The 24,214-nt window shown below is 42.8% G+C and overlaps 2 protein-coding genes across 2 annotated transcripts in view; one reads left to right on the forward strand and one right to left on the reverse strand.

The window, feature by feature from the left end:
• The window catches only part of fbn2b (fibrillin 2b), a 59,860-nt gene extending 49,922 nt beyond the window's left edge, over window positions 1-9,938 (forward strand). The window contains exons 44-64 of the mRNA XM_068707371.1: window positions 7-132; window positions 234-350; window positions 666-794; window positions 908-1,027; window positions 1,212-1,337; window positions 1,485-1,637; window positions 1,747-1,812; window positions 1,920-2,045; window positions 2,391-2,510; window positions 2,592-2,714; window positions 2,867-2,998; window positions 3,091-3,216; window positions 3,351-3,557; window positions 3,803-3,928; window positions 4,045-4,167; window positions 4,917-5,033; window positions 5,153-5,281; window positions 5,463-5,582; window positions 6,199-6,430; window positions 6,651-6,804; window positions 6,962-9,938. Of these exons, the coding sequence (XP_068563472.1) occupies window positions 7-132; window positions 234-350; window positions 666-794; window positions 908-1,027; window positions 1,212-1,337; window positions 1,485-1,637; window positions 1,747-1,812; window positions 1,920-2,045; window positions 2,391-2,510; window positions 2,592-2,714; window positions 2,867-2,998; window positions 3,091-3,216; window positions 3,351-3,557; window positions 3,803-3,928; window positions 4,045-4,167; window positions 4,917-5,033; window positions 5,153-5,281; window positions 5,463-5,582; window positions 6,199-6,430; window positions 6,651-6,804; window positions 6,962-7,339 (3,050 nt within the window). The 3' untranslated portion in view covers window positions 7,340-9,938. The remainder of the gene's footprint in view (window positions 1-6; window positions 133-233; window positions 351-665; window positions 795-907; window positions 1,028-1,211; window positions 1,338-1,484; window positions 1,638-1,746; window positions 1,813-1,919; window positions 2,046-2,390; window positions 2,511-2,591; window positions 2,715-2,866; window positions 2,999-3,090; window positions 3,217-3,350; window positions 3,558-3,802; window positions 3,929-4,044; window positions 4,168-4,916; window positions 5,034-5,152; window positions 5,282-5,462; window positions 5,583-6,198; window positions 6,431-6,650; window positions 6,805-6,961) is intronic.
• Window positions 9,939-10,009: 71 nt separating this feature from the next.
• LOC137870276 (cortexin-1) lies at window positions 10,010-23,926 on the reverse strand. The gene is made up of 2 exons (XM_068707370.1): window positions 23,811-23,926; window positions 10,010-12,514 (listed from the first exon to the last, which is right to left on the reverse strand). Exon 2 carries the CDS (start codon window positions 11,579-11,581, stop codon window positions 11,201-11,203), a length of 381 nt encoding a protein of 126 aa, XP_068563471.1. The 5' UTR covers window positions 11,582-12,514; window positions 23,811-23,926; the 3' UTR covers window positions 10,010-11,200.
• Window positions 23,927-24,214: the final 288 nt, after the last annotated feature.

Genomic DNA, 24,214 nt, shown 5'->3' on the forward strand with positions numbered 1-24,214 from the left:
GTTCAGACCGTAATGAGTGCCAGGAAATCCCTAATGTGTGTAGCCATGGAGAGTGTATTGACACACAGGGAAGCTATCGCTGTCTCTGCCACAACGGCTTCAAGGCTACTGCTGACCAGACCATGTGCATGGGTGAGACACTCAACCTAAAAATACACAAATACACACAGCGGTGTGTTGCATATAATCCTGCATAGTAAGTCTAAATGTTGTTCCTTCTGTGTGTATTTTAGACATCGATGAGTGTGACAGACAGCCATGTGGTAACGGTACCTGTAAAAACACAGTGGGATCCTACAACTGCCTCTGCTTCCTCGGCTTCGAGCTCACACACAACAACGACTGCATGGGTATGGATCATTTACTGTTCTGCTCTACAAAGGTCAACAGCAGTCAGTGTCAAAGTCTTGACGCAGGTTTAGATGTCATATTGTTAAAGATTACACCTCTAAATTCCATTAAGAACATGTTGCCCTTTCCTGTAGCAGTATAACATTCGGGCATGACATAAAATGTAGACTTTAAATCAGTTTAGATTTTTCCTGTGTAACAAAGAACATTTCACACAAGACATTTATTTCAGAAGCTCTTGATGTTTCTGGTTGTGTTTGTCAATGGCTATCAAAAATCCAAGGTATGTTTAGAGAGTCCTTATCCTCCTACAGACATAGATGAGTGCAGTGCCCTCCAGGGCCAGGTGTGCAGGAACGGACAGTGTATCAATGGACTCGGCTCCTTCCAGTGTCTCTGCCATGAGGGTTATGAGAATACTCCGGATGGGAAAAACTGCGTTGGTAAGTCGGTGGCATCATGGGGTACTGATCGACTTTCATACGCTACAGTTTGTCTGACATACACAGACATAAACACACATTCTCTGATTTGTACATTGTGCCATTTTCCCCAGATATCAATGAGTGCGTGAGTCTGCCCGGCACTTGCTCTCCGGGAACTTGTCAGAATCTGGACGGATCTTTCAGATGTATCTGCCCTCCTGGCTATGAGGTGCAGAATGACCAGTGTATAGGTAAGACACACACACACACACACACACACACACACACACACACATACAGGTATAGACAAGCTTCAGTCCAGACTAAATTCTCTACTCATACTCAATACACATACACTGAGCCATCAGCTCTAACACACTCTCACAAATACACCACCACAATTTCCCCACCTTCCTTACTTCTTTTACGTTCCAGATATCAATGAGTGTGAGGTGGAGCCTAACATCTGTCAGTTTGGCACCTGCACCAACACCCCTGGTAGCTTCCAGTGCACCTGCCAGGCGGGCTTCGTACTCTCTGACAACAAACGACGCTGCTACGGTGAGAAAAGCTGTTAGTTAACATCTTGAATGAATATGCTGATGTGACATATTGTATCTCCCTTACTAAGGTGGTGGAGGAGGTTTTTGTCTTTTTGTGTTCCATGAATACCAGACCAATTGCTGTCAATCATTTTTTCTACGGCAGATACCAGAGAGAGCTTCTGTTTCACCAAATTCGAAGCAGGAAAATGCTCCGTCCCCAAAGCTTTGAACACCACCAAGGCCAAGTGCTGCTGCAGCAAGATGCCTGGAGAGGGCTGGGGACTTCCCTGTGAGCTGTGCCCTCGAGAGAGCGAGGGTGTGTAACATAGACACACACGCACACAGAGCTTTAATGAAGATATCAGATGCACACAAAGACATTTGTAAGAAATAATGAAGCTGACCTTTTTTTGGTGCGTTTCCAGCTGCTTTTGACACTCTGTGTCCCTTCGGCCTCGGAGCCCTGCCTGGACCGGGAGATGCTCGTGAAGGTGAGGGCTGAAACGTACATCTCGTTCGTCTCTCGAATTTAGTGGCCAATTGTGGACATCTTTTATATATTTAAAAACATATGCACATTTTCTTCTGCTTTCTTTAGATATGAATGAATGTCTGGAAAACCCAGGAATCTGCCAGAATGGTATCTGCATCAATACAGATGGTTCGTTCCGCTGTGAATGCCCCTTCGGATACAACCTGGATTACACCGGAGTCAACTGTGTTGGTGAGATGGTTTCTGATATTAAAGTTGACAATCTGCAACATTGGAATTATAGAAGACAAACTGAGTGTTTTTAGAATTCATACTGAAACAGCCTCAATAGAGTAGACATAGAAAAATCAATGACTGCCGCTTGCAGGACTTTTTTTAGGAACTTTATTCCCGTGTCTAAAATCAGTGTGGTGTTATTTTTTTATCACCAATAGCAGCCTTTTCCTGCATCAGAGCCTGCTCTATTTTTGGACTAACATTTAAGCTGCTAATGAGTGCTTTTAAAGTCTCAGGTACAGTAAAAAATGTGTCATTGGTTTTAATTGCCTGCTCTATCTATACCCCGCTCTTCCCCAGACACTGACGAGTGCTCAATAGGAAACCCATGTGGAAATGGAACCTGCACCAATGTGGTGGGAGGTTTCGAGTGTTCATGCCAGGAGGGCTTCGAACCCGGATCAATGATGACCTGTGAAGGTCAGTCACTTACTCAGTAACACAGTGGCACACGTAAAATGATAGTGAATTAAAAGAAGCTGTCTCTCTTCTTGACTCCAGACATCAACGAGTGCTCCCAGAATCCCCTGCTGTGTGCGTTCCGGTGTGTTAACACCTTTGGTTCCTACGAGTGTATGTGTCCTGCTGGCTACGTGCTGCGAGATGACCAACGCATGTGCAGAGGTGAGAGAGAACCTTATATTTAATTTCTGCAATGTGTCACTTTTTGCTGCTGGACTCCTCCCGTCTCTGATTTTTCCCTCCTTAATTCTTTGACACCACTGAAACAGGATATAGTTTTCATGACTGTTTTTCTTATAATTGTCCCTCACCAGACCAGGACGAGTGCTCTGAGGGTCTGGATGACTGTGACTCCAAGGGTATGACCTGTAAGAACCTGATTGGTACCTTCATGTGTATCTGCCCTCCTGGCATGCAGCGCAGACCGGATGGAGAGGGATGTATGGGTGAGTAAAAATGTTTCAGCCAATGTGAGAGGTTAGCCTCAGTCCTCCTCGCTCTCCTCATCCTCCCGTCTTTTTGCTCTGTACTCTGGCAGACCTGAACGAGTGCCGCGCCAAGCCTGGCATCTGCCAGAACGGACGCTGTGTCAACACAGTGGGAAGCTACCGCTGCGAGTGCAACGACGGCTTCGAGTCGAGCTCCACTGGAACTGAATGCATTGGTAAGATCACAACTGCTGAACAACATGTTGTCAAACACTGTTAGGGTGAAGGTGCCATAACCTCAATTGTGATTATACTCTTAAATTCAGTTGAAGTTTAGCAGCCAATACATATTTTTTTTCCTTTCCTTCAGACAACCGTAAGGGCTACTGTTACTCAGAGGTTCTGCAGACTATGTGCCAGCAGTCATCCACCAACAGGAACAGTGTGACCAAGTCTGAGTGCTGCTGCAACACGGGCCGAGGCTGGGGGTCACAGTGTGAGCTCTGCCCGCTGCCTGGCACCGTACAGTACAAGAAGATGTGCCCACTTGGACCTGGCTACACCACAGATGGTAGAGGTGAGTAGCGCACTGAATTTAGATTCAATTTACTTACCACAATCATTTAAAGTAAAAAAAACAAAATAGCATTGAAATCGGGAAGGAAACCAAGCAGGTTGAGGTACATCAAGTTCAATGCAGCTCACACTGTCATAAAGAAACTTAATGAGACTGGCTTGTGCTGGCTTTGTTGAATTATTGGTTTGGCAGCAACAGTACCTGACTAATCTAGATCACTTTCTGAAATGCCTCCTTACTTTCAGACATCAACGAGTGCCAGGTGATGCCAGATCTGTGTCGGAACGGTCAGTGCATCAACGCCATCGGATCCTTCCGCTGCCACTGTAATGTGGGCTACAAAACCGACTTCACTGCAACCTCCTGTGTTGGTATGGTTGATCTCTGTCCTGCTAATACTCTCTCTTGTTACCAGCCAGTTTGGTTTGAAAGGCATACGGTTTTATCTATACTGAACAGCTGTGTGGTTTTTCCCTCTCTACTCCAGATATGGATGAGTGCGCTCTGTCTCCGAAGCCGTGTAACTTCCTGTGTAAAAACACAGAGGGCAGCTACCTCTGCTCCTGCCCCAGAGGATACAGCCTCCAGCCAGATGGAAAGACTTGCAAAGGTAGGTGGACTCTCAAATTTATGTTCGCTGGTTATTTCATAGCTCTTTTTGATAGTTAGCCATATGAGTTGTATTGTTACCCTCAACACTGCGGCAGTCTGAGTACTGTTGTCATATGTTCTTCTATGCCAAAATTCATTATTCTTCCGTACCCTTTTTTTTTTGCCTTTTCTTTGGAGCTTTGGAAAAATCTCCATCGCAGATTTTTACATTAGCCACGAGAGTCTGATTGTGACAGGAACTCAAACCAACTGCTGCATAAAGCCCCATGTTAAATGAGACCAAACATTTCTGGAATTTTCTAACTCCCATTCTCCCCATGTTTGACACTTCACACACAAATAGAAGTTATAGGAGTATGAGTATGAGAGGTGAGAGGTGCGCCTCAACTTTCTATCTCGTCTGTGAGATTAACTGTTTGAAGGACAAGTCACTTAGCAGTTACCATCAATAAGGCAACCTTTAATTGTCATGCCGGATGAGACACAGCTGATTGAGACAAACCAATAAGTGCAGTTTGACACACATTTTCAGGCTTTTCTCAACTTATTTATAGTTTGAGCTACAAACCTCGTTCAAACCATACATTTATTGATATTTTATAGAAATTGCCTGTCCTAGTTATTATTGTGTGTTACAAATGAAATATTGTTCTCATATAATTCTATGTTAACAAGCTTTATGTCTTTGAGTGTCCATCCATCTATGTAATCTGGTGGACGTTAAGTGCTTTCATCTTTCCCTCTTAGATCTGGATGAATGTTCGACCAAGCAGCATAACTGCCAGTTCCTCTGTGTCAACACCATTGGAGGCTTCACCTGCAAGTGTCCTCCCGGCTTCACACAGCACCAGACTGCCTGCATCGGTGAGTACAAGACAGGAGGACATCAGTGCTACCCCGCACAGACAAAAGGCAAAACAAAAAGGAAAAACAAAAAAATGCATCTTTAATTCAAATCAAATCCATTTCTCCTCTCTTTGCAGACAACAATGAGTGCTCCGGTCAGAACAGTGCATGTGGTTCCCGGGCCTCTTGTGTCAACACGCCTGGGAGCTTCAACTGTGAATGCACTAAAGGTTTCTCCTTGGACAACACAGGCGTGGAGTGTGAGGGTGAGCAGACACAGAAACCTTTACATTTAGTGAGAAGAAGGTCTCTCACACAGGGGCCTTTTCAATTCCAAAATCATGGGAACATGGATGAAGTTCTGCTGATCAAAGGTGGCAGCAAATAGTGCTTGCACCAATTTGAAACCAATTTGCAATTAAAACTCGTAATTGTCATGTTCCGCAGATGTGGATGAGTGTGGCAGTAACCATCGCTGTCAGCACGGCTGTCAGAACATGATGGGAGGGTTCCGCTGCGGCTGTCCTCAGGGCTACGTGCAGCACTACCAGTGGAACCAGTGTGTGGGTGAGTTATAGACTCAGTCTGCGAGTTTGTCATGTTGACAGTACACAGTACAAGGCACCAGTACACAGTAGTAAAGAAGACCTGGAAGTATTTTAAGGCTGCAACAATATGTTCATTTATAGTATAATTTAATATGCCATAGATTAAAATATGTATAGTATAATTTCATATAAAAAACTTTGATTCATGTAAGCAGAAATGTGATAGGGATTAATTCCAACAACCTTGTGATCACGTTTATCCTTTGAGTTATGAATAATAATACATATATTTTCTTCATACGTATAAAAAAATACATAGGAATAATACATATACTTTCTTGATTGATCTGATTTCATTTTGACAATAAACTATCCATATACAGTATGTCTACTGTTTATAGAATGTGTATTTCTATACTCGTTCCTGGTACTAAAGCATTTGTTTCAGAAGTAATTTGACAGCATGTTTCTGTTAACATTTTGATGTAAGAATGTTCTAAAGATAATCATCTCATGATGATATAGGCAGTAATGCTGAATTATCATCATCAACACGCAAAAGAAATGTCACCAGATATGTACTGTATCATCTCCTAACACGCTCTCTCTCTCACTTTTTTGTCTTTCCTCCACAGATGAAAACGAGTGTCAGGCATCAACAGTGTGTGGCTCTGCCTCCTGCTACAACACACTGGGCAGCTTCAAGTGTGTGTGTCCCTCTGGCTTTGACTTTGAGCAGGGCGCTGGTGGCTGCCAAGATGTGAACGAATGTAGCAAGAGCGCCAACCCCTGTATCTACGGCTGCTCCAATACTGACGGAGGCTACCTGTGTGGCTGTCCTGGAGGTTTCTACAGAGCCGGACAGGGGTGAGGGAACAGGAATTAAACAGATCATTGCAAGCAACTGGTATTTCTTGAGTAAAAACTGGTGTCACCAAACATTTTTTTGAGTAATTCCTGGTGTCACCATCTGACCATTAGAAAAATGTTACCATGTTTCATGTGCTGAGAGTTTTGCTCATGAATTTCAAATGAACTTCCATCCCTCTTAATCAACATGCTAAACTCTCTTGTTGTTTCCATCCAGTCACTGTATGACAGGCTCAGGTTTCCCAGGCCAGTTTGAGGAGGGCGAGGAAGATGATAGTCTGTCTCCTGAGGCCTGCTATGAGTGTAAGATCAACGGAGGAGGAAAGAACGGACGACACAAACGCAATGCTGACGAAAATGAGCTCAACCAGGTAACTGTGTTGACAAACTGCTTCTCAGTCCTTGTCGCATTGGGTTTGACAATTCACAATAAGTGTGCTCGGATTTATAGAAAATCAGTTGTTGAGGTCTGTATCTTCTGCTACCTCGTGTTTCATCTCATTCTCTCTGTCCCTTTCCTCACTATAGGAACCAGCAGTGAGCATGGCCAGCATAGACACCCAGGCCTCCATCCCCATGAACCTTTCTCTGTCCTCGCTGCACAACAAGGAGCCTCTGCTAGAGCTTCTGCCTGCCCTGCAGCCCCTGGAGCACCATGTACGTTATGTCATCACCCACGGCAACGCTAATGAACACTTCCGCCTGCTGGAGCGACGCGACGGAAAGAGTGTGCTCCGGCTTGGCAAGAGGCCGCCTCAAGCGGGATCCTACCGGCTAGAGATTGCCAGCCTGCGGCTGTTTGGGCCCCGGAGACTACACCAGCTGGAGGAGCAGCACGACAGTGACTACCTACAAGGGGAAATGGGAGACGCCCTGCGCATCAAGCTCCTCATCCACCTGCACTGAGCTCAGGGCACGCTCACAATCATGTTCTGGACTGATTCCTAAAGCCTTTGAGTTTTAACCTTCCCTTTTATCCAATAACTCCTCCCCTGCAGGACCATCCTTACCAACAGGGGTAATCAAGGGCTATGAAAGACTGAGTCAATCAGCCCAACTCTACCACCACTTTGTTACTGTTTATGTTATTATATGTTCATGTTTGGTTTGTTGGTTTTTTGCCCCCTTACACTCCCCCTCCACTTGTATCAGACCCAGCACTCATTCTCTATTGAGAGAGCCAGCGGAGGAGATGGCCGAGAGGTGCCCTAGTGCTTGGACCATAGTCCTCTAATAAAGACAAAATGGCAGACAGATGGTTCACAAATCCATGAAGCACTTTTGTAGACATGCAAAACAAGGAAATACACAGAAACAGAAATGAAGTGCTGAGAGTGGCCAAAACTGTCTTAATGCAACTTATGTTGTAGTATTAAAATCACATGCCGGATATTAAGTGATGTCTTTCTGTTTAGTGTTATAAAGACGGGGTTACCATCATGGTGGTCCAAGGACTTTCTCACCTCTCTGTGATCTTGGTAAAAAATCACAACAAAGGGGACAAAGTTTCTCACGTCTGCCCCTCTCAGTATTGTAGTGTGTCATTTAATGTATTTGTGCTGTTTGAAAAATGTTAACACGAAGGACTGCAACATTTACACAGCATTTCAGGTTCTTTGGTCCATAGCGCTCTGTTTTATAGCTGGATGATAACCAATTTTCAGACGAGAGAACAGCAAGCTGGGTTCCACTCCGATGTAACTGACTTTTGTCCTGCCTGCGGGCAGCGGCAAGCAGGGATTAGCGTGTTTGCGTGTGTGTGCTGTCATGTTGGGTTACCTCAATAGTGTGGACACCATGCTGTGATGCTGACTTTAAAACAAAAGAGGGGGCTAGTGTCGCTCAGCATGCATCATGAGCAGGGAAATACACCTGCTAGTAGCTTTTAGACGTAAAAGAAGATAGATCAGGTCACGTTGTATTTATCCTTGTAGGGATTAAGACTTCAGGTGCACTGATTCTCGACCTGAGAGCCAGCTTTTTCCTTAAGTCCAAAGTTTTTTCCGCTTGTTGGCTGTCAGAGGCTTGTAGCTTCTCCTGGGTTTTGCATTTTTCAAACAAACTCCTGGACATAAATGCTTCAGGGTAACATAGCTGTAGCTGACAGCCCGAGTTGGGAGGCTGAACTTGACTATAAGCTGACTTTATCTGACTTCTTTGACTTGAGCTTGATGTCTGAGGTCTGAGCCTCGTTTACAACACAAAGAGACACACAGCTGAATTGAGTAACAGTCTCAAAGGTACAAGACATGTTAGCCTAAGCTGTAACTAAAGGTAGTGCTTTACAGTGTAGGCACGCACAGGTGAACACGAAACCTCACAAAAAAGCTCACAAAAAAGCAATTGTCCATCAGGTCATCGTTCATTTCTCGTGATTTTTTTTTTTTTCTCTCAAAGAAAAAAACGGTGCTAGATAATACCATCTCTTACATTGTACAAAGAAAGTGCAGTCTTGAATCGGGATTTGCAAAAATTACTTTCTTTTTTGCTAGGATTTATTGTTATTGTGTATGTCTGTCTTTTGTTTTGTCTCAGTGCTGAAAAAAACAATATTATCAAACTTGCTTCTCGAAAATTAAATTGTATATTTTTAAGTGAAATGTAGATGTTTTTTTTTTTTAAATGCCAAGGCTGCCGAAACAAATGCTTACAGTAAACCCAATATTGAAGGCCTTTATGTGCTGTTGACTTTGTTTTGTTGAGAAAAAAAGAAGCAAAACCAACACAAAGCAAATGCAACATTGCAGTTGTTTGTATTGTTTGAAACCACTGTCACCATTCAAATCAGTTGTCAGCAAATTAAATCAGAACACGTCAGACATAAAGATAATTACCATTCCCATCATCTATTATCTCATACAAGCTTACACTGTCTGTACAATGCCATAAGGATCAATGACCATCTCCAGCTCGGATCTATGGTGCTGAACGATAATCCTTTTCTCTTAACAGTCAAGGTTGCTGCACTGCCCCACAGCCTAGGCAATGTTTATAATACATAACCATTTTTCCAACCTGGGAACCTTTGTATACTTTGTATCTTTATTGTCAGTTTGTAATTTTTCTTTTATTTGCCACTATGTTTAAAAAAGGCAGTGTTTTGCGTGTGCTTACTGTATCTCAGCGTCAGTGTCAAACTTGAAACGATACTGTCGTCGTCATCTGCTTGCATTGAAATGTGTGCTTTATACTTTAGAAATAAGGAGCCTGTTTTAGTTCAAATGTCCACCATAAGCCTGACACTTGTTGACACCAGAGTCCAGCTGAAAGCTGAAATGACAATCATCCAGTCACACCATATCTACCAGCTGACGATCAATAAATCAATCAGCCATCATGGAACATCTTTTAATATGCTGAATGATCATCATTTTTGTGCAAAGTCAAAAACCAAAGATTTATAACACCAAATGGCAGTCTGTAAAATTAGAGTGATTCACATAATATTGTAAACTTTTGTCCAGTGACATTAACGGCAATAAAGTATTGTGGGGTATATTTTTAAGTCTTGTGTCCTGAATTATTTTCTCCTGGGCTTGTGTGTAAATGTCGACAGCTAACAAAAGTGACACAAGGTGACACATTAGTAATCATTTTATTTAATGTACAACATGAACAATGTGGACTTTCCACACAGTCCACCTCTCAGTGGAAATTAGGAAGAAGAAAATCCTTTTTTTTTCATTTTCGCTGATTTAACTCAGCGTATAAAAAAACAAAGCAGATAGTCAGAAAAATATTTAATTACAAAACACAAGAATAGCAAAGCTACCTGCTTTGCCTCCCTACGCTGTGGCTGCATGACTACCTCAAAAATCCACAGTCTAAAGATTGATACAGTAAGTAGGAAGAGGGCAGAAAGATAGCAAAAAGGAGACTCCCAAACTTGAGTCAAGAATAGAAAAATAAAGCTTTCTTTTGCCTAAAGGTTGCCGTTAGCTTCATCACCACACTTGGCAGGCTGACTAAAGCAAAAAACACAACCAGTGAACACAAACTCTACTTCCTGTAATAAGAGATTATAGTTTCAATATGGCTTTTCAGTTAACGACACAGTAACACACAAAACATACACGAATAACGTTTTATGGAGACTCAAACTACCTGCTTCTTGAAAAGCACTGCTCTAGGATCAATGTCCAAAGTAAAAAAGAAAAGAAAAGTGTGGATTTGTGCTCCTTGATCAGCACTTAACACTGCTTTAATAATAAGGATTTATGTTTGTTAAAGGGGCATCTGCTTTAGTGTAAACTCCTTCATTTAAGTTCTGCTTGTGTTCTGTATGTTGAGTGTTCTCATCAGAAATCAAACTATGTGGTGAACAAAAGGTGATCTTCCCAAAATCATATTGTGTTTTAATACTGGCAAGCTCTGGAGTTTGGAAAACCTAGCCCTAAGGTGATGTTGTAGCGTGACGTAACATGTTCAATGGGTACAGTAGGTCAGGTTAAGGCAGCTGTGCAGCTCATTATTTCTGTCCTTCATGGTTCAACATTTGGGTGTTTGGCTTGCAGGGATTCCGGTGGTCTGTGTGCCTGTTACCGAACCAGACTTGTTATGCTTACATAGTTTCCTGCAGCCTCATATTTACATCAGTAGACAAGCTGCAATACAGTGATAAAAACCAGGCATACACCAGCATTAGGCACACTCTCCTGTAAAGAGTGCATTCACAATATTATGAATTGGTACAGTCCATTTCCACATCTAAATTGGTTTTAAATATCCCGTCTATGTGCAATCAAACATTCACCTTTCCACATCAACCTACACCAGTGCATAATCAAACTGGCCCCTCTCCAGTCCCTCCTTGTGGTCAGTCCAGGATGATGCAGGCATGCGGCTATAGGGGTCCAGCAGGATCCTGAAGCACCTGACCAGCAGGAAGACCAGGAAGAGCATGAGGAGGCCTACAAAGGCCAAGGCGGTGCGCTGCTCATTGTCTGCGCCAACCAAGGACAGAGGGGGGCTGCTGCTGCCACCGCCAGGACTGCCGGGGAGGGAGGAGCTGGCCGGGGACAGCAGCAACTCGTAGTCAAGTGTGGGCACATTGTTCATCCTCCAAGGGGCCCGCAGGCAGAGCTTACACACTGACTGGATGGTTGGTGTATTGGGAGGAGGTGCGGAGAAGGATGAGAAGTTGTTCATGAGGGGTGGTGCAGAAGGAAAGGCCAAACTGGAGATTGGGGAGTTTGATGCTTAATAACTTAACAAGTTTTATATTGTATTTCCTGTTTGTTGGGTGAAGGGCATGTTGTAGTAGTAGTAGTAGTAGTGTAGTAGTAGTTTACAAGTAAGAAGACTGCAAAGCTTTTTTCAAAGTCAGAAAGTGAAGGTGTTAAGATGTGTGTATTCTGATCACGGCAGGACTTGCACACACATCTTCCTCTGCTGGCCAGTGTATTGAGTCAAATCAAGGTGATTTAAAGTGACATGACCCAGAAAGGCCCCGCCCTACTGTGCTCTGACAGTGTGCCAGGCGCACACACACACACACATACACACAATTAGTATTAATTACTTTTTAGTATCACACATTTTGAGGAACTGACTAAACAGTGTAATGAAGCTCTATGCCTTTCTTTGTTGAGTGACCGACCTTAAGGCGGTAATGTTTTTAGAGTGTCTATCAGGGCCACTCTGCCACATCAGCTCTCATTGTCACTCTCAATCGGAGCCAGCAGGACGTGACACTGCCTCCTGCTAATGCAAACACACCAACACGTGTCTGATCACAGTCAAGGTCGCTGTTCTCAATGGGAGTTAATAGTGTTCAGATGGACTTCTAACACCCAATTGGGTGTAAGTGTGTGTCTGGGCGTTGAGTCACTGAACCAGAAACAGCCTCTCTTGACAAGTCGAGCAGCAACAAGAGGTAGAAAATGAAGGTTCTGAGAAGTTTGTTAAATTTTCAGTCATAAATGAAAAGTGGCTTCATCCAGTTTGATCTTCAGTCTACTGAATGCAGATTGTGTTTATGGGGCTCTTCGGCAGACATGACAGAGCATCGTTAACAGATGTAGTGTCATCAGATGTTCCTCATTAAGCCGAGCAACCAGTGAGTGACTGCAGCTCCACCCGCTGAAAAGAATAAGAGACATCTGGTTAGAAAAACATTTAGATTAATTGACACTAATTAAGCTCTGATGAGGACATTTCATTTTCACAATATAACATCAGTACACAGTAAAATCCCTTAAAACACTGCACGCATTGCACAACTTTTCCTTTGGGACCGATTGTTTCTAATGCGGAGGATAAGGAAAAGATTAAGTAATTCCTTCCTCATTTCATCATACGATGTGATCATGTTCACCCTTTGCTCAATAAGTAACAGTGACATTAGCCATCTGTAGGGAGAACACAGCACCAGCATCCTTTTGTAATGACACTCAATTAGTGAGCTGATTATAGTGTCATTACAGCCACATTAGCAGTAATGAATACATGATAATAAACAGTGATACCACATTACATCACCCTCATTTGTCAGTGCACTGTTACACTGGGCCTTTTGTTCAAATGTTGACCCCCTTCATTCATTCGCTCACATGAGGGAGGGGAAGACAAAGTGTTGTGGAGCCTCATTAATAATCTAAAATCACATCTCCCCTGGAGGACAACGTTTCAAAATCATTGAGGAAACGCAATACGCAAACCATTTTTTACCTGCTCAAACTTCTGAATGGAGTGTTGACTGGGCTATTTGCTTTGACAATCGTGATAGCAATAGATATGCAGAGCACTGAGTGTGTGTGGGGTAAGATGTTTAGGAAAAACGAAGGTGAGAGGAGGCAGAGAGATGGTTGGAAACAGGAAGAGAGAAGGGACTTCAGAGGAAATGAACTGAGGTGCAGAGATTTGGTTAGATTTGAATTTATAACACATTTACAGTGAGTTAGTTATTGTATGGAGAGCGCATTATAGAACAATGAGAGATTAAAAAAAAACCAGTGGAGTGACTCAATGTATTGAGATAAAAATAGGAATGTAGGATGGAAACAAAACAGAGGAAGATGAAAAGCTAATTATGTAGATGGATAGGAGGAGGTAAAGATGGATGAATAGAGCAGAAGTTCCTTTGGTGAATGGGCAGCAGTACAGAGAGAAGAGGTTTGCTGGCACAACCATGGTAAAATGCCTTTTCATACTCTCTCTCTCTCTCTCTCTAAGGTTTTATATCTGCTACTTCATCAGCCAGTGTCTCCAGGGTGGTTGGTGCAACAGACTCAAGCTGGCAGTAGGATGACACACCGGGGAGGTGGCACTTGCACTGTGAATGAGTGTGCACTTCTGTGTCTCTCTGTGTGTGCGCGTGTGCGTGTGCGTGTGTTCCAGCTCGGCGCTGCCTCTGACTGAGGTGAGTTGCAGAGCCCAAAAATAGGTCAGGAAACCTTGAAACTGTTTTGAAGGACATTGTTACGGCTGTCACAGTCACACATCTGCAGCTCCAGATCAGAAAGGCTCTCCAACTGTTATCGTCTGCAGTGAGATCGTTTTATCGTTTTGAAACCACACTTATGACTTATACAAAATGTTTAGCTTATTAGGTAAAATGTTGTTCAGCAGTCACTCTTCACACCATTCTTTTAGGGTTTTTTTGTATTCTATTCCTTTCACCTCTCAGAGCATGTAGCTACTAATAGCAGCCTTTGTGTATATAAAAAGCAATTAAAGACCTTAAACCACCACATGACCAAATACTAAACCTTGCCCAGGACGGATGCTCACTGCACAGGCAAAACTCATGTAAACACTGCAGTGATGCAGACAGACCAGTCTAATCCAGCCGTGAGACTATCAACTACCCACTCTCTCTCTCTCTCTCTCTCACTCACTCACTCACACACTCACACACACACACACACACACTCTTGAAATATAAGTGGGCAAAAAAGAACATTTCTGACGAAACCCCACAAATGAATCATTTCCATTTTGAATGTGGGAGGAGCGGCTAAAAAAGGTACACACATAACCTCCTCATCTGATCCTATCCACCCTGTAATTATTTAGTGGCAGCATTTTCCATTATCTCTCACTAACTCATCACTGACAGAGAGTAGATGATAAATGAACTGAAGAAAGGGAGGGGAGAGAGTTAATGAGAGAGAAAGCATTTGTTCTCTTTGAAATGGTGGAATGCCTCATTGTATACTATAATAGGTATACCATTACTTCAACATATTATATTGATTTATTTAAGCAATTAACTGTGGTCACAAGTGTGAAAATGGTTGATTTTATAAAAAGGAAGTTAAAATGGCAAATGTAAAATGGCAACAAGCCTTTGTAGAGTCAGTGGTCAGAAATCAGTCATGGGCTACCATGGTGCGTGTGTGAATAAGTCATTGGGCAGTAGAGGGAGGACAGACAGAGATTGCTCAGCTTATTTTCCTGCTCGTTAAGTCTTGCTCCCACCATCACCCTCCATCAGTCTCCACCATCACCCTCCATCAGTCTCCACCATCACCCTCCATCAGTATCTCTCACACACACACGCACACACACACACAAAACCACACACACTGTCGTCCATCAGCCATCGTCTTGCTCGATTCGCATTAGCTCTCGCCCACTCCATTTCTCCTCCAGGACACTTCTTCAAAGCACCGTCGAGACCCCTGAGTTGAAGGGAAGCGAAGCAAACACTCGTCAGTCTTCATCAAAAAGCCCTTAAATGGACATCTCTCTCTCTCACTCTCACTCTCACACACACACTCACACACACACACACCAGAGGGAACTCATTTGTATTCAAAAACACACAATGGAATGAAATCACACACTTAAAAGTTGCCTCACTTAAGCTAACTTGCAGACATTGAGGACCGAGATGGAGAGAGATTCACTTAAACGCACAATGCGCACGCACAGCGGCACCACTGTCATCACTTCCTCACAGAGCCATTGATCCAACTAACGTTGACAGAACTCATCAGGGTAAATGAAGAGAAGCTGAAAATAATGTTGTTGCCTCTCAGGTGACCAAGGTGTCACCTTTTCCCTCATCTATCCACCTCCCACTGACTCACGTACGTCCACGTGCACAGTTTTAGTGCTTTACACTCTTAATCTACAATCAAGTTCAATTGAAATATTTTAAGCATTTACTAATGAACAATATTTGTCAACAATTCTAATTTCAATGGAGACATTGAAGTGAAGTTAATCCATTTAGGCTCATAGAAGTAGATATTTTCGAGTGCTGATCATATTTGACATCTGAGCTGCATTTGGGTAAAAAAGACAAATATGTGAGGTCATATTAAAAAATGTATGTGGGGTGGAAGTATTGTTTTCTGTTGCAGTGCCAAGAAGAAAAAAAAACAGCGACATTTCAACAAAAATCAGACAGACATTGTATTTGCCTCATTGCTTGTTTTGAAAGCTGTTTAGCTCTTTTTGGATGTCGGCTCCCCCCCCCCAATGCGCCCACACAGACACTCAGCCAGAGTCACACAAATTTCACATTAAAACAAAGTCAAGTATGTTCTTTTCAGGGAGGAAACCACAGACCACCACTGTTCTTCCTCTTCAAGCACACAGAAAGCCAAAACAAGCCAGCCACCACTGGGGTCAGTGCAGAGACAGCCTTGATTTGTCATTATTTATAGCCTGAGTAAAGCCACTCTCTAAAAGTAATTAGACCTCAGAAACAAAGACAAAGGGAGAAGAGAGAGAACAAGGGGAAAGAGCAAAAGAAAAAGTGAGAGAGACGGTAAATGTTCCCAGTCTCAGCCACAGTCTGCTGGGAATTGAATTAACCCTTTCCAATTTGCTGCTTATACGCAAGATAAAGTGGGCCTGAAGAAAAGGCAAAAGGGGAGCTGCTTGAGATCGATAAGCTCAGGTGGTATCCCCCTTCACGTCAAAGCCATGCTGTTCACAAAACAGACACACAGAAACACAGAAACTGGACGTATTGTCAAAAGGGGCGGGTGGAGTCAGTGAGAGTGAACTGATACCATCCATCATTAAGCCTTATAGATAAGTTTGATTCCTGCTGTGATTTGTGGGTGTTTGTCTGGATTCATGCGTCACCTCAGGGAGCTGACGACGGCTGTGTGTCTGTGGCTAACGGACGATGGGGATCAGGTCACCTTGAGCTGCGAACAACAACAAACATCCAGATACCAACTTATAGGGTTGTTAATGCATCTTCTAAAAAAAAAAAAAAAGGGATTCTCAGGCGCACACACACACACACACACACACACACACACACACACACACACATTTGTAAATATGCACACACAAACTCACAGACCAAAACATGCTCGTCTTAAAAGGTATTTTTTTTTTTGTAGCACCTGAGAGAGACAAAGTGTCTGCGGAGTCGTTTCTCTTTAGCAGCTCAGCCCAGGGCCAGCCAGATCCTCAGATAGCCCCCGTCATAATTAGGCTCAGTAGCTACAGTAATGGTGATAAAGTTGGGCAATTAAATATTCTGCCGTTTCGACACAGCCGGGCATTTGGCTCAGAGTACACACTTGCTTATGTATGTGTATTTGTGTGTGAGAGATGGATGTAAAGACACATTGAGAGAGAAAGACAGAGAGAGAGAGCCCTGTTCCTTCACTGAGTACATGCAAATGAAAAACTGTGGGTGTAGAAAACACTCAAGACTGCTGACCTTTTTAAAAAAAAAAAAAAAAAAAGGGTACAGCAACACTTCTTATTGATATATTCTTCAAGGACCTTTCCATTGTCATAAACACATGCACTTTCTCACTGCTCATTTCTCATCAGATTGAAGTATGGATCTCACTGCGGGGTGTTTTTTAAAGAGAAAAAGTGGCCCATGACTGTAGGAAATTGTTCACATCAGCTCACAGAGAAACTTAGTGAACCAGGAGAAATGAACAAGGGACGGAGATATGGAGAGACAGACAAATGCAGTTGTGCACAGATGAAGGAGCAATGGGGAAAAAACAAGCCCTTTGTGATTCTCAACGCAGCTGAGCAATTCCATCTTCGAAGCTGCCTACAATCTATCATTTTATCACTAGCCCAGATGAACACGAAGTCTATTTTCTCTATCAGCATATTTAGGGTTTTCAAGGTCACTTCAGCATCAATATTCAAAGTATTCAAGATAGTATAGTATTCATTTTGTTCAGGACGAGCTTTCTGATTTACCTAAATACAACGAGGCATGATTAGGCACAGCTGCTGAGCAGAAAGTCTGCCCTGATGGGGTCACCTGCTGCAGGTTTCTCCCAAAAACACCAAGTGGAATCAGACAGCAGGGAGGAGGAGAAGGGGGGGGGCCCTCCCCTCTATTTAGTCTCCAACCTGGTCTGTCCTGTCTCCTGGTTATTTGTGTCACTCTACTGGACAGCCTGAAGCACTAGCGTCTCTGACTGCCACTGGGAAATGCTCTGAGGGACTCAATTCTGTATCTCTGTGAAGGAACTAGATGCTGGACGTCCTCCTGCCGATCAGGATGATCAAAACTATCGAATGCATTGTTCTGAATACTGCGGGATGCAATATATGGACACAAAACTAATTTGCTGGTATGCAGAACACCCACAGAGACAAACTGTACATAGAAAGATGTGCAGATGCAAACCCAGCTCTCACCCTGTGACTGTCCATAAAGTCATAAGTGTATTTGTATTTGCATCCTGATAGGCTAAGAAGCACATCGTTGACTGTGGTGTGTTCACAGTATTTGATCCGCAGCATCTTGTCTTTCACTCCAACTCACAATCTGCCCTGCTCCTCAGTTATGTTTTTCTTTTGTTTGATTCTGTCAGGTTTAGTGTTTCCTGTTTAATTTGGTTACTCACTTCTCCTCTAGTTTCAAATCACTTCACTTCCTGCCTATGTGTTTTCCCACCAGTTTTGATTGTCTGCCCTGCCCTGATTAGTATCACCTGTCCCTCATTAATCCTTCTCTCCTCCTATCTACACACCTGCTCTGAATCAGCCTCGTTAGTTCATCAGCCAATCAGCTCCTTTCTTGTTCCTAGTGTTTTTCCCCTGCCAATCAGCTCCCTGCCCGTTCTCTTGCCTATTAACCTCATTCCCTTCACCTGAGCTTCTCCACCCATCTCTCCACCTGCACGCCATCCTCTTGTCACATCAATTTGTGTTTAAGTCCTGTTTTTTATGTTCAGTTCTGTCTTGCCTGCACTGAACCTTGAATTACAGTCATTACTCTGAAGTCCTGTTGCCTGTAGTCTCCTGTATTTGTGTCCACATTCTCCACTCTTCATGACACTGACCTTTGTTGTGTTTCTCTCCAATGAGCCAGTGCAAAAATATATACATTTTACTTTGTTATTTCATTTCCATTTATGCTTAAGAATCAACCTTACCAGCAATGGACAAAAAGAGTGCAAGGATGTGACAAGAACGACTACAATATTGTAATGTAAGTTACTTTACAAATACAGCAGGTTATTTATGTACAGTATATACATGTACACTATATACTTTGTGCTTAGTTTTTTATTTGACAACAATGGATAACACCTGGACCAAAATAGTTACACAGAATTTAAATGTGAACGCTTAGTAAATTCCAATGTCTTAAACTACATTCTAAGGTGTCTGACAGATATAAGATACAGTATGTTCTGCATTTATGGGATACATAGAGCGCTGCGTGCATTCCTTAACCTGTCATTTTCATGAAAAACATGGTTCAAAATATGCATAAAAAACCAAAGCATAAGGCATAACGTTGAAGTCTAAAGGCACAAATATTAGACTTGACAGTGTAATTTTCCTGCTTTAAATTTGTAATGAGATACTAAAAATATATATATTTTGATTCCTTAATTTATTTCGTGTTGTCTTAAATGCTGAAATAACTAATTCTAATCACACCTTCCCAGAATGTTTCCATGATTCACAGGCTCACATAAAGTGGCATAAAAACCAAAGAAACGAAAGACCTTTATTTGAGAACTAAGAATATCACATCTAGTATTCGCTGGGTCTGCTGCGCCCTGTGCAATAAAGCGGGCATGTCAAGAAAAATAACGGCAATAAAAATATAATAAAAAAGACTAAATGCATACACTCACAGAGCGAACCTATTTGTGAATTTTATTTCACTAAGTCATGACTCTCTAAGCTCTAAATTATTTTTTTTATTTCTTCCTGTTGTGAAGCACCTCGAGGGCTGATTCAGAGGGAAAGACTGTCCTGAAACACATTTGTCGCTTCCAGCCATCTAACTCACTGATGCTGGCATGCTGACAGGCAGCAAAATAAACCACCTTTCTCTCCTTCACCTCCACCACCACCACCATAATCAACTCTGTCATATCTGACCATCATTTCCATCAATCCCTTGCAACACTCGCCCCCCTCTCGTCCCTTGACTCCTCTGTTTTGAAATAGTCTCCCCACCCTCCTTTCTAAAATCCCCTAATCTAGAATCCCCTCTGTCCCACCAGTCAGGGTGAACAAATGTCACCCCAATCATATCCAACTACATTCAACTCACAAATCACAGGCATGAAATACTCACATACAATGATGAGGATGGAGTGGTGGCAGGTGGAGTGTGTGGTTGAATGTGTGGATGTGAGATTGATGAGTCAGAAAGTATTAAAAAGAGAAGGAAAAGTTTTATGTCCAGGATTACTCTGTATTAATTCAAGGGGAAAAGGCAATAGAGAGAACAGAAGGAGGGTGTGAGTGAGCATGAGAGCAGCTAACACGGCCCATCCAACCCTATAATTCACCTTGAAAGACCCCCTGCTGCTGTCACAATGGCTAACAGCACAACACACCAACGGGAAAGACCTGGCGGTGAGGTGAGAGGGATGACAGATGAAAGATGAGGTGAGATAGGACAGTGAACGGGCAGAAGGGAAGCGGAGACCGAGCGAGAGAAAGGATAAAAGCACGGAGGAAAGGTGGAGAGCAGAATGGTAATCCCTATGATTCACGTCTGCATTCAGACAGAGCAGAGGTCTGCAGCTAACTGGGGAGCACAGGGAATAGAGTGGCATCAATCAGATACATCTGGAGGTAAGAGGAAGAGGGGGGGGAGATTTGGGGAGGGTGGATATAGAAATGTCAGCACTCTTAAAGTCAGAAGACAGCACTTTCCTTCCATCAAGCAGCCATTCTGTCAAGTCCAGTGGGACTGAGCAGAGCCTGTGCCAGCCAGTCAACCGGCCCACAATGAAGGCCATATATATATTACATGCCCTGCCCACACAACACTTGCTCAAAATCAAGGTGGCAGTGGGCTTAGAGTCAGCATTAAGGAAGGCTAAAACTTTTTTGTAGACGGTAAAAGGAAATGACCTGAGACGTCGGAGCGAACTTAAGCCAGGATGTAAAACAATGCTTTTCAGTCGGGGTTGAAAAAAACACTTGTACCACACCCATGAATGTGAAAATACAATATCAGGGCGTAATGCCCGGTAAATCCTGTCCACCTTTTGAAAAGAATTGGAGCTTTAAATACTCAACAGTGGCAAAGGGCTGATTCAAACGGTGAAGCTGAAATAACTTTGCTCAGCAGGGTGCTGCTGACTGCTCTCATCCCCTCTGACAATTGAAGCCACCAGTTGGACTCCTAACCGCGGATTAAACACCAGAAGAAAAGTCATCACAAAGACACAGATATATCAACTTGCTGAAGTGGAGGAAGTCATTTCAGCTGATTTGATTACCGAGCTTATAGTGAGGTGGAGAGAGAAAGCCTAAAGCCTCGCAGACCAGAAAAGGGAAGGCCAAACACATCTGGGGCAGATGAAAAAAGAGCTTATCGGCACACTTTACTTCATGGTCCATCAGCAGATTTCATTCCAATAAGTGAATTGGCCCTCTTCTAGTATTTCCAGGTGAGTTAATAGACTCACGCTGGGCGCTGTTCTGGGGTCGAAGGGGCTATCTGGAGCTGACACAACAAATCCTGTCATTTATGATGAAAGGGCTATAAATTATGGGGTTGATGAATATTTGATGGCCGATCTTCACCAGGAAATCAAAACTGCAACATCTTGGAGGCCTCACTCTTGCTTGTCCAGCTTGAAGGGCCCATGATGACTCCGCTGCGTCTCCTCTGTGCAGAGACACAAGTCATTTTGCACAGAAGATGCTCCACCTTCCTGCTGCCTCAGTGCTCACATGAGCAGGAGGCGTCTCTCCACGGGACAGCAAATAGGAGGTTTATGAACCCATGTGCTACGTTGCCACATTTCATACAGCCAAATTGAATCACGCTCAGTGTGACATTGCTATTATTTCAGGGTTAATACATTGAAGTGCCACAAAATGTGCAGGTGATGTCTTGTTCTGTGCTTCAGCGTGAAAAAGTAATTTAACAACTGAACCGTACTACCGCATTGGAGTTTAAATTATGGCACTTGGAACATTACAGCAAAGACACTTTAGTGAATTTACTTTGTCTCTCAGCTGCTTTTAAATGAGGCCTGAACAATTTGATAAGACAACCACGATGGTGAGCAACAGAGAATAAGTGATATAAGATATGGAACCTAATAACAGAGAGAGAGACTGTTATATGCTGTGTGGTGGAGAACCTGATTCACTAATGTGCTCCATGTAATACTGTATATGCTGACAGGGGTGTTAGGAGGGCTTTGTGGGTAAACCCTCCAGGGTTTTCTCTTTCCTCTCCATCTCTCCTCTCATTACAGGCCATTACATGATGACACTGATGATGAGCTTCCTGCCGATCAGTGTCACCGTACCGTGTTGTCCATTTATCACAAGTGGTAAACGGAGAGTGGTCAATAAAGTAAAGTAGCCACAGACTCCACTTGCATGCTCTCATATTTAAGATCATTTATCAACCCCTTAACGTACAATTTACCCCTTTTTGTTTTCACATTCACATTATGTTCTGTATCAGCTTGTTCCAACTCTGCATTCAAGCTTTTGATGTTTACATTGAGTAAAAATTGAAACCCAAGATCATTGCCTTGACTGTATACTAGATGTGTCATTTTGTCTTGACATGATTCGTTTTTTTGAACTCTATTAAACTATTAAAACTATTAAACTATTATTAAAAATGTTGGGAGTTTAAAATCAGGTTCTGTGGGTTTGAACAATGTTACAATGCAGATCATGTCTTTGTAATGAGTGGCCCGCCAGAGGGCCACTGCTTTTACAGTAAGACAACCAACATTTCAGCAAACAGCTTTCATCAGGCCAAAATAAAGGCTAATGAAGTCTGTCTATTTGCAGTGCTGTTTTAATAAAAACTCGAGAAAATGAGAATATAGTGTGCAGCTACCTAACCTTATTGAAATGTAGCCTTCAGCACCATACTGTACATGGCTGAGCATATAACTTATTGATTAAACAGAGAGAGTTGACCAGCTTTCTACCAGGGGTAATGTGTTGCTTACATTTTAATCTGAAACTCAAACTGGTCTAAGAACACCAGACCTCTGCCCGCTGCTCAACGACCTCAAACCAGATTTTAGATAACAAAAACTCAGATTACATATTACTGTTAAAAAGACGTGCTTAATTATTTAGCAGTTGTCACTGTTACACGAGACGATGTGGATGGAAGAAGCCAGGAAGGCCGTGGTGCATCCAACGCCTAGCACAGATTTCAGAGTCCTGGTGGGTAAATGACGAGGTGTAAATGGGCCAAAGTCAACACCTCCATTGCTAGGTGGATCACATTAGACAATAACCAAATGGAGTTGATCATAGATAAAGTGCATACAGAAGGTTTTTTTTCATATCCGCATCAATAGCAAACCTGAAAGAGCCAATGAAATTCAAAATACATTATGTGGGGAAATTAGATTTTTACTCTGAGTGACAGTTTTAAATTTAGTTCCTGTGTGTACAGCTAGCTATCTGTTGGATGTTTGCATCTGTGCTCTCCTAATGACCTACGAGGAGTTGATACACACCCTATCTCAGCTTGAAGCTAAAAGGGGGAGAAGGAATTCTGTCTTGCCACACAAGCATTGTAGTAATTTCATGGCACATTGGTCCACGATGTGGCAACCTGGTGATTTCAAATAAATCAAAGTCAGCAGGTTTGGTACAATGATTCCCAGTAGCTGTCAGGTAGTGATGTCTATTTCTGCACACATATCACCATGATGTAACGTTTAGGTACATTGTGTCAGCTAATATCAATTTTTAAGTATTCTGCAAGAGAATTGCAGAAATGCAAGAACTTTAAAAGTTTGACACAAATAATACCAGAATCGACGTAAAAGACACAGCGGTATCTAAAATTCAAAAGACGTGCAAGTCATTTTTAACGGTGTTTCGCATCTCAATCTCTATCTGTCCGATAGTGATTGATCTTGCTTTAACTCTGCTGTTTTTTGTTTTGTTTTTTAGATACAGGCGTTATAAACATTGCGATTGCAAATAGAGGTTAAAATATTACACAAACCTGACCAGGCGTGTTACTGCGTTGTCCGAACAGCTGCAGCTTCAAACTTTGTGATGCGCTCGTCTCTCCTCCTCCTCTTCCTCTTTCTCTTCCTCCTCGCTGCTGCTGAGCGTTGCTTTGCGAGGAGACGCGACGGGAAGCAGCCCGAGTCTCTTAAAGCTCCCCACCTACTCCACCGCCCCCAGAGCGCACAGCCAATCACAATAACGCATAAATAAATCATACACAAAATACATATTCTGGTGGGGAAACAACTACGGAAGTACCTCTGGTACATTTTGCAGGATTTGTCACTGCACAATTAACTAACTAGTATTTGTTGTTTGGAAACTGTGTTCTCTTCTTTCTTTATAAAATATATTTAGTAAATTGGGCACAAGCATATAAAGCTGTCTTTAATTTCA

The sequence above is a fragment of the Cebidichthys violaceus genome, unplaced genomic scaffold (genome assembly GCF_023349555.1).
Source record: "Cebidichthys violaceus isolate CVI_PGR_0920_01 unplaced genomic scaffold, fCebVio1.0.p SCAF_13, whole genome shotgun sequence".
NCBI lineage: Eukaryota > Metazoa > Chordata > Actinopteri > Perciformes > Stichaeidae > Cebidichthys > Cebidichthys violaceus.

Excerpts from the sequence above, each read along its gene's own strand:
- LOC137870276 (XM_068707370.1), bottom strand. The coding sequence starts at position 11,581 with ATGAACAACTTCTCATCCTTCTCCGCACCTCCTCCCAATACACCAACC.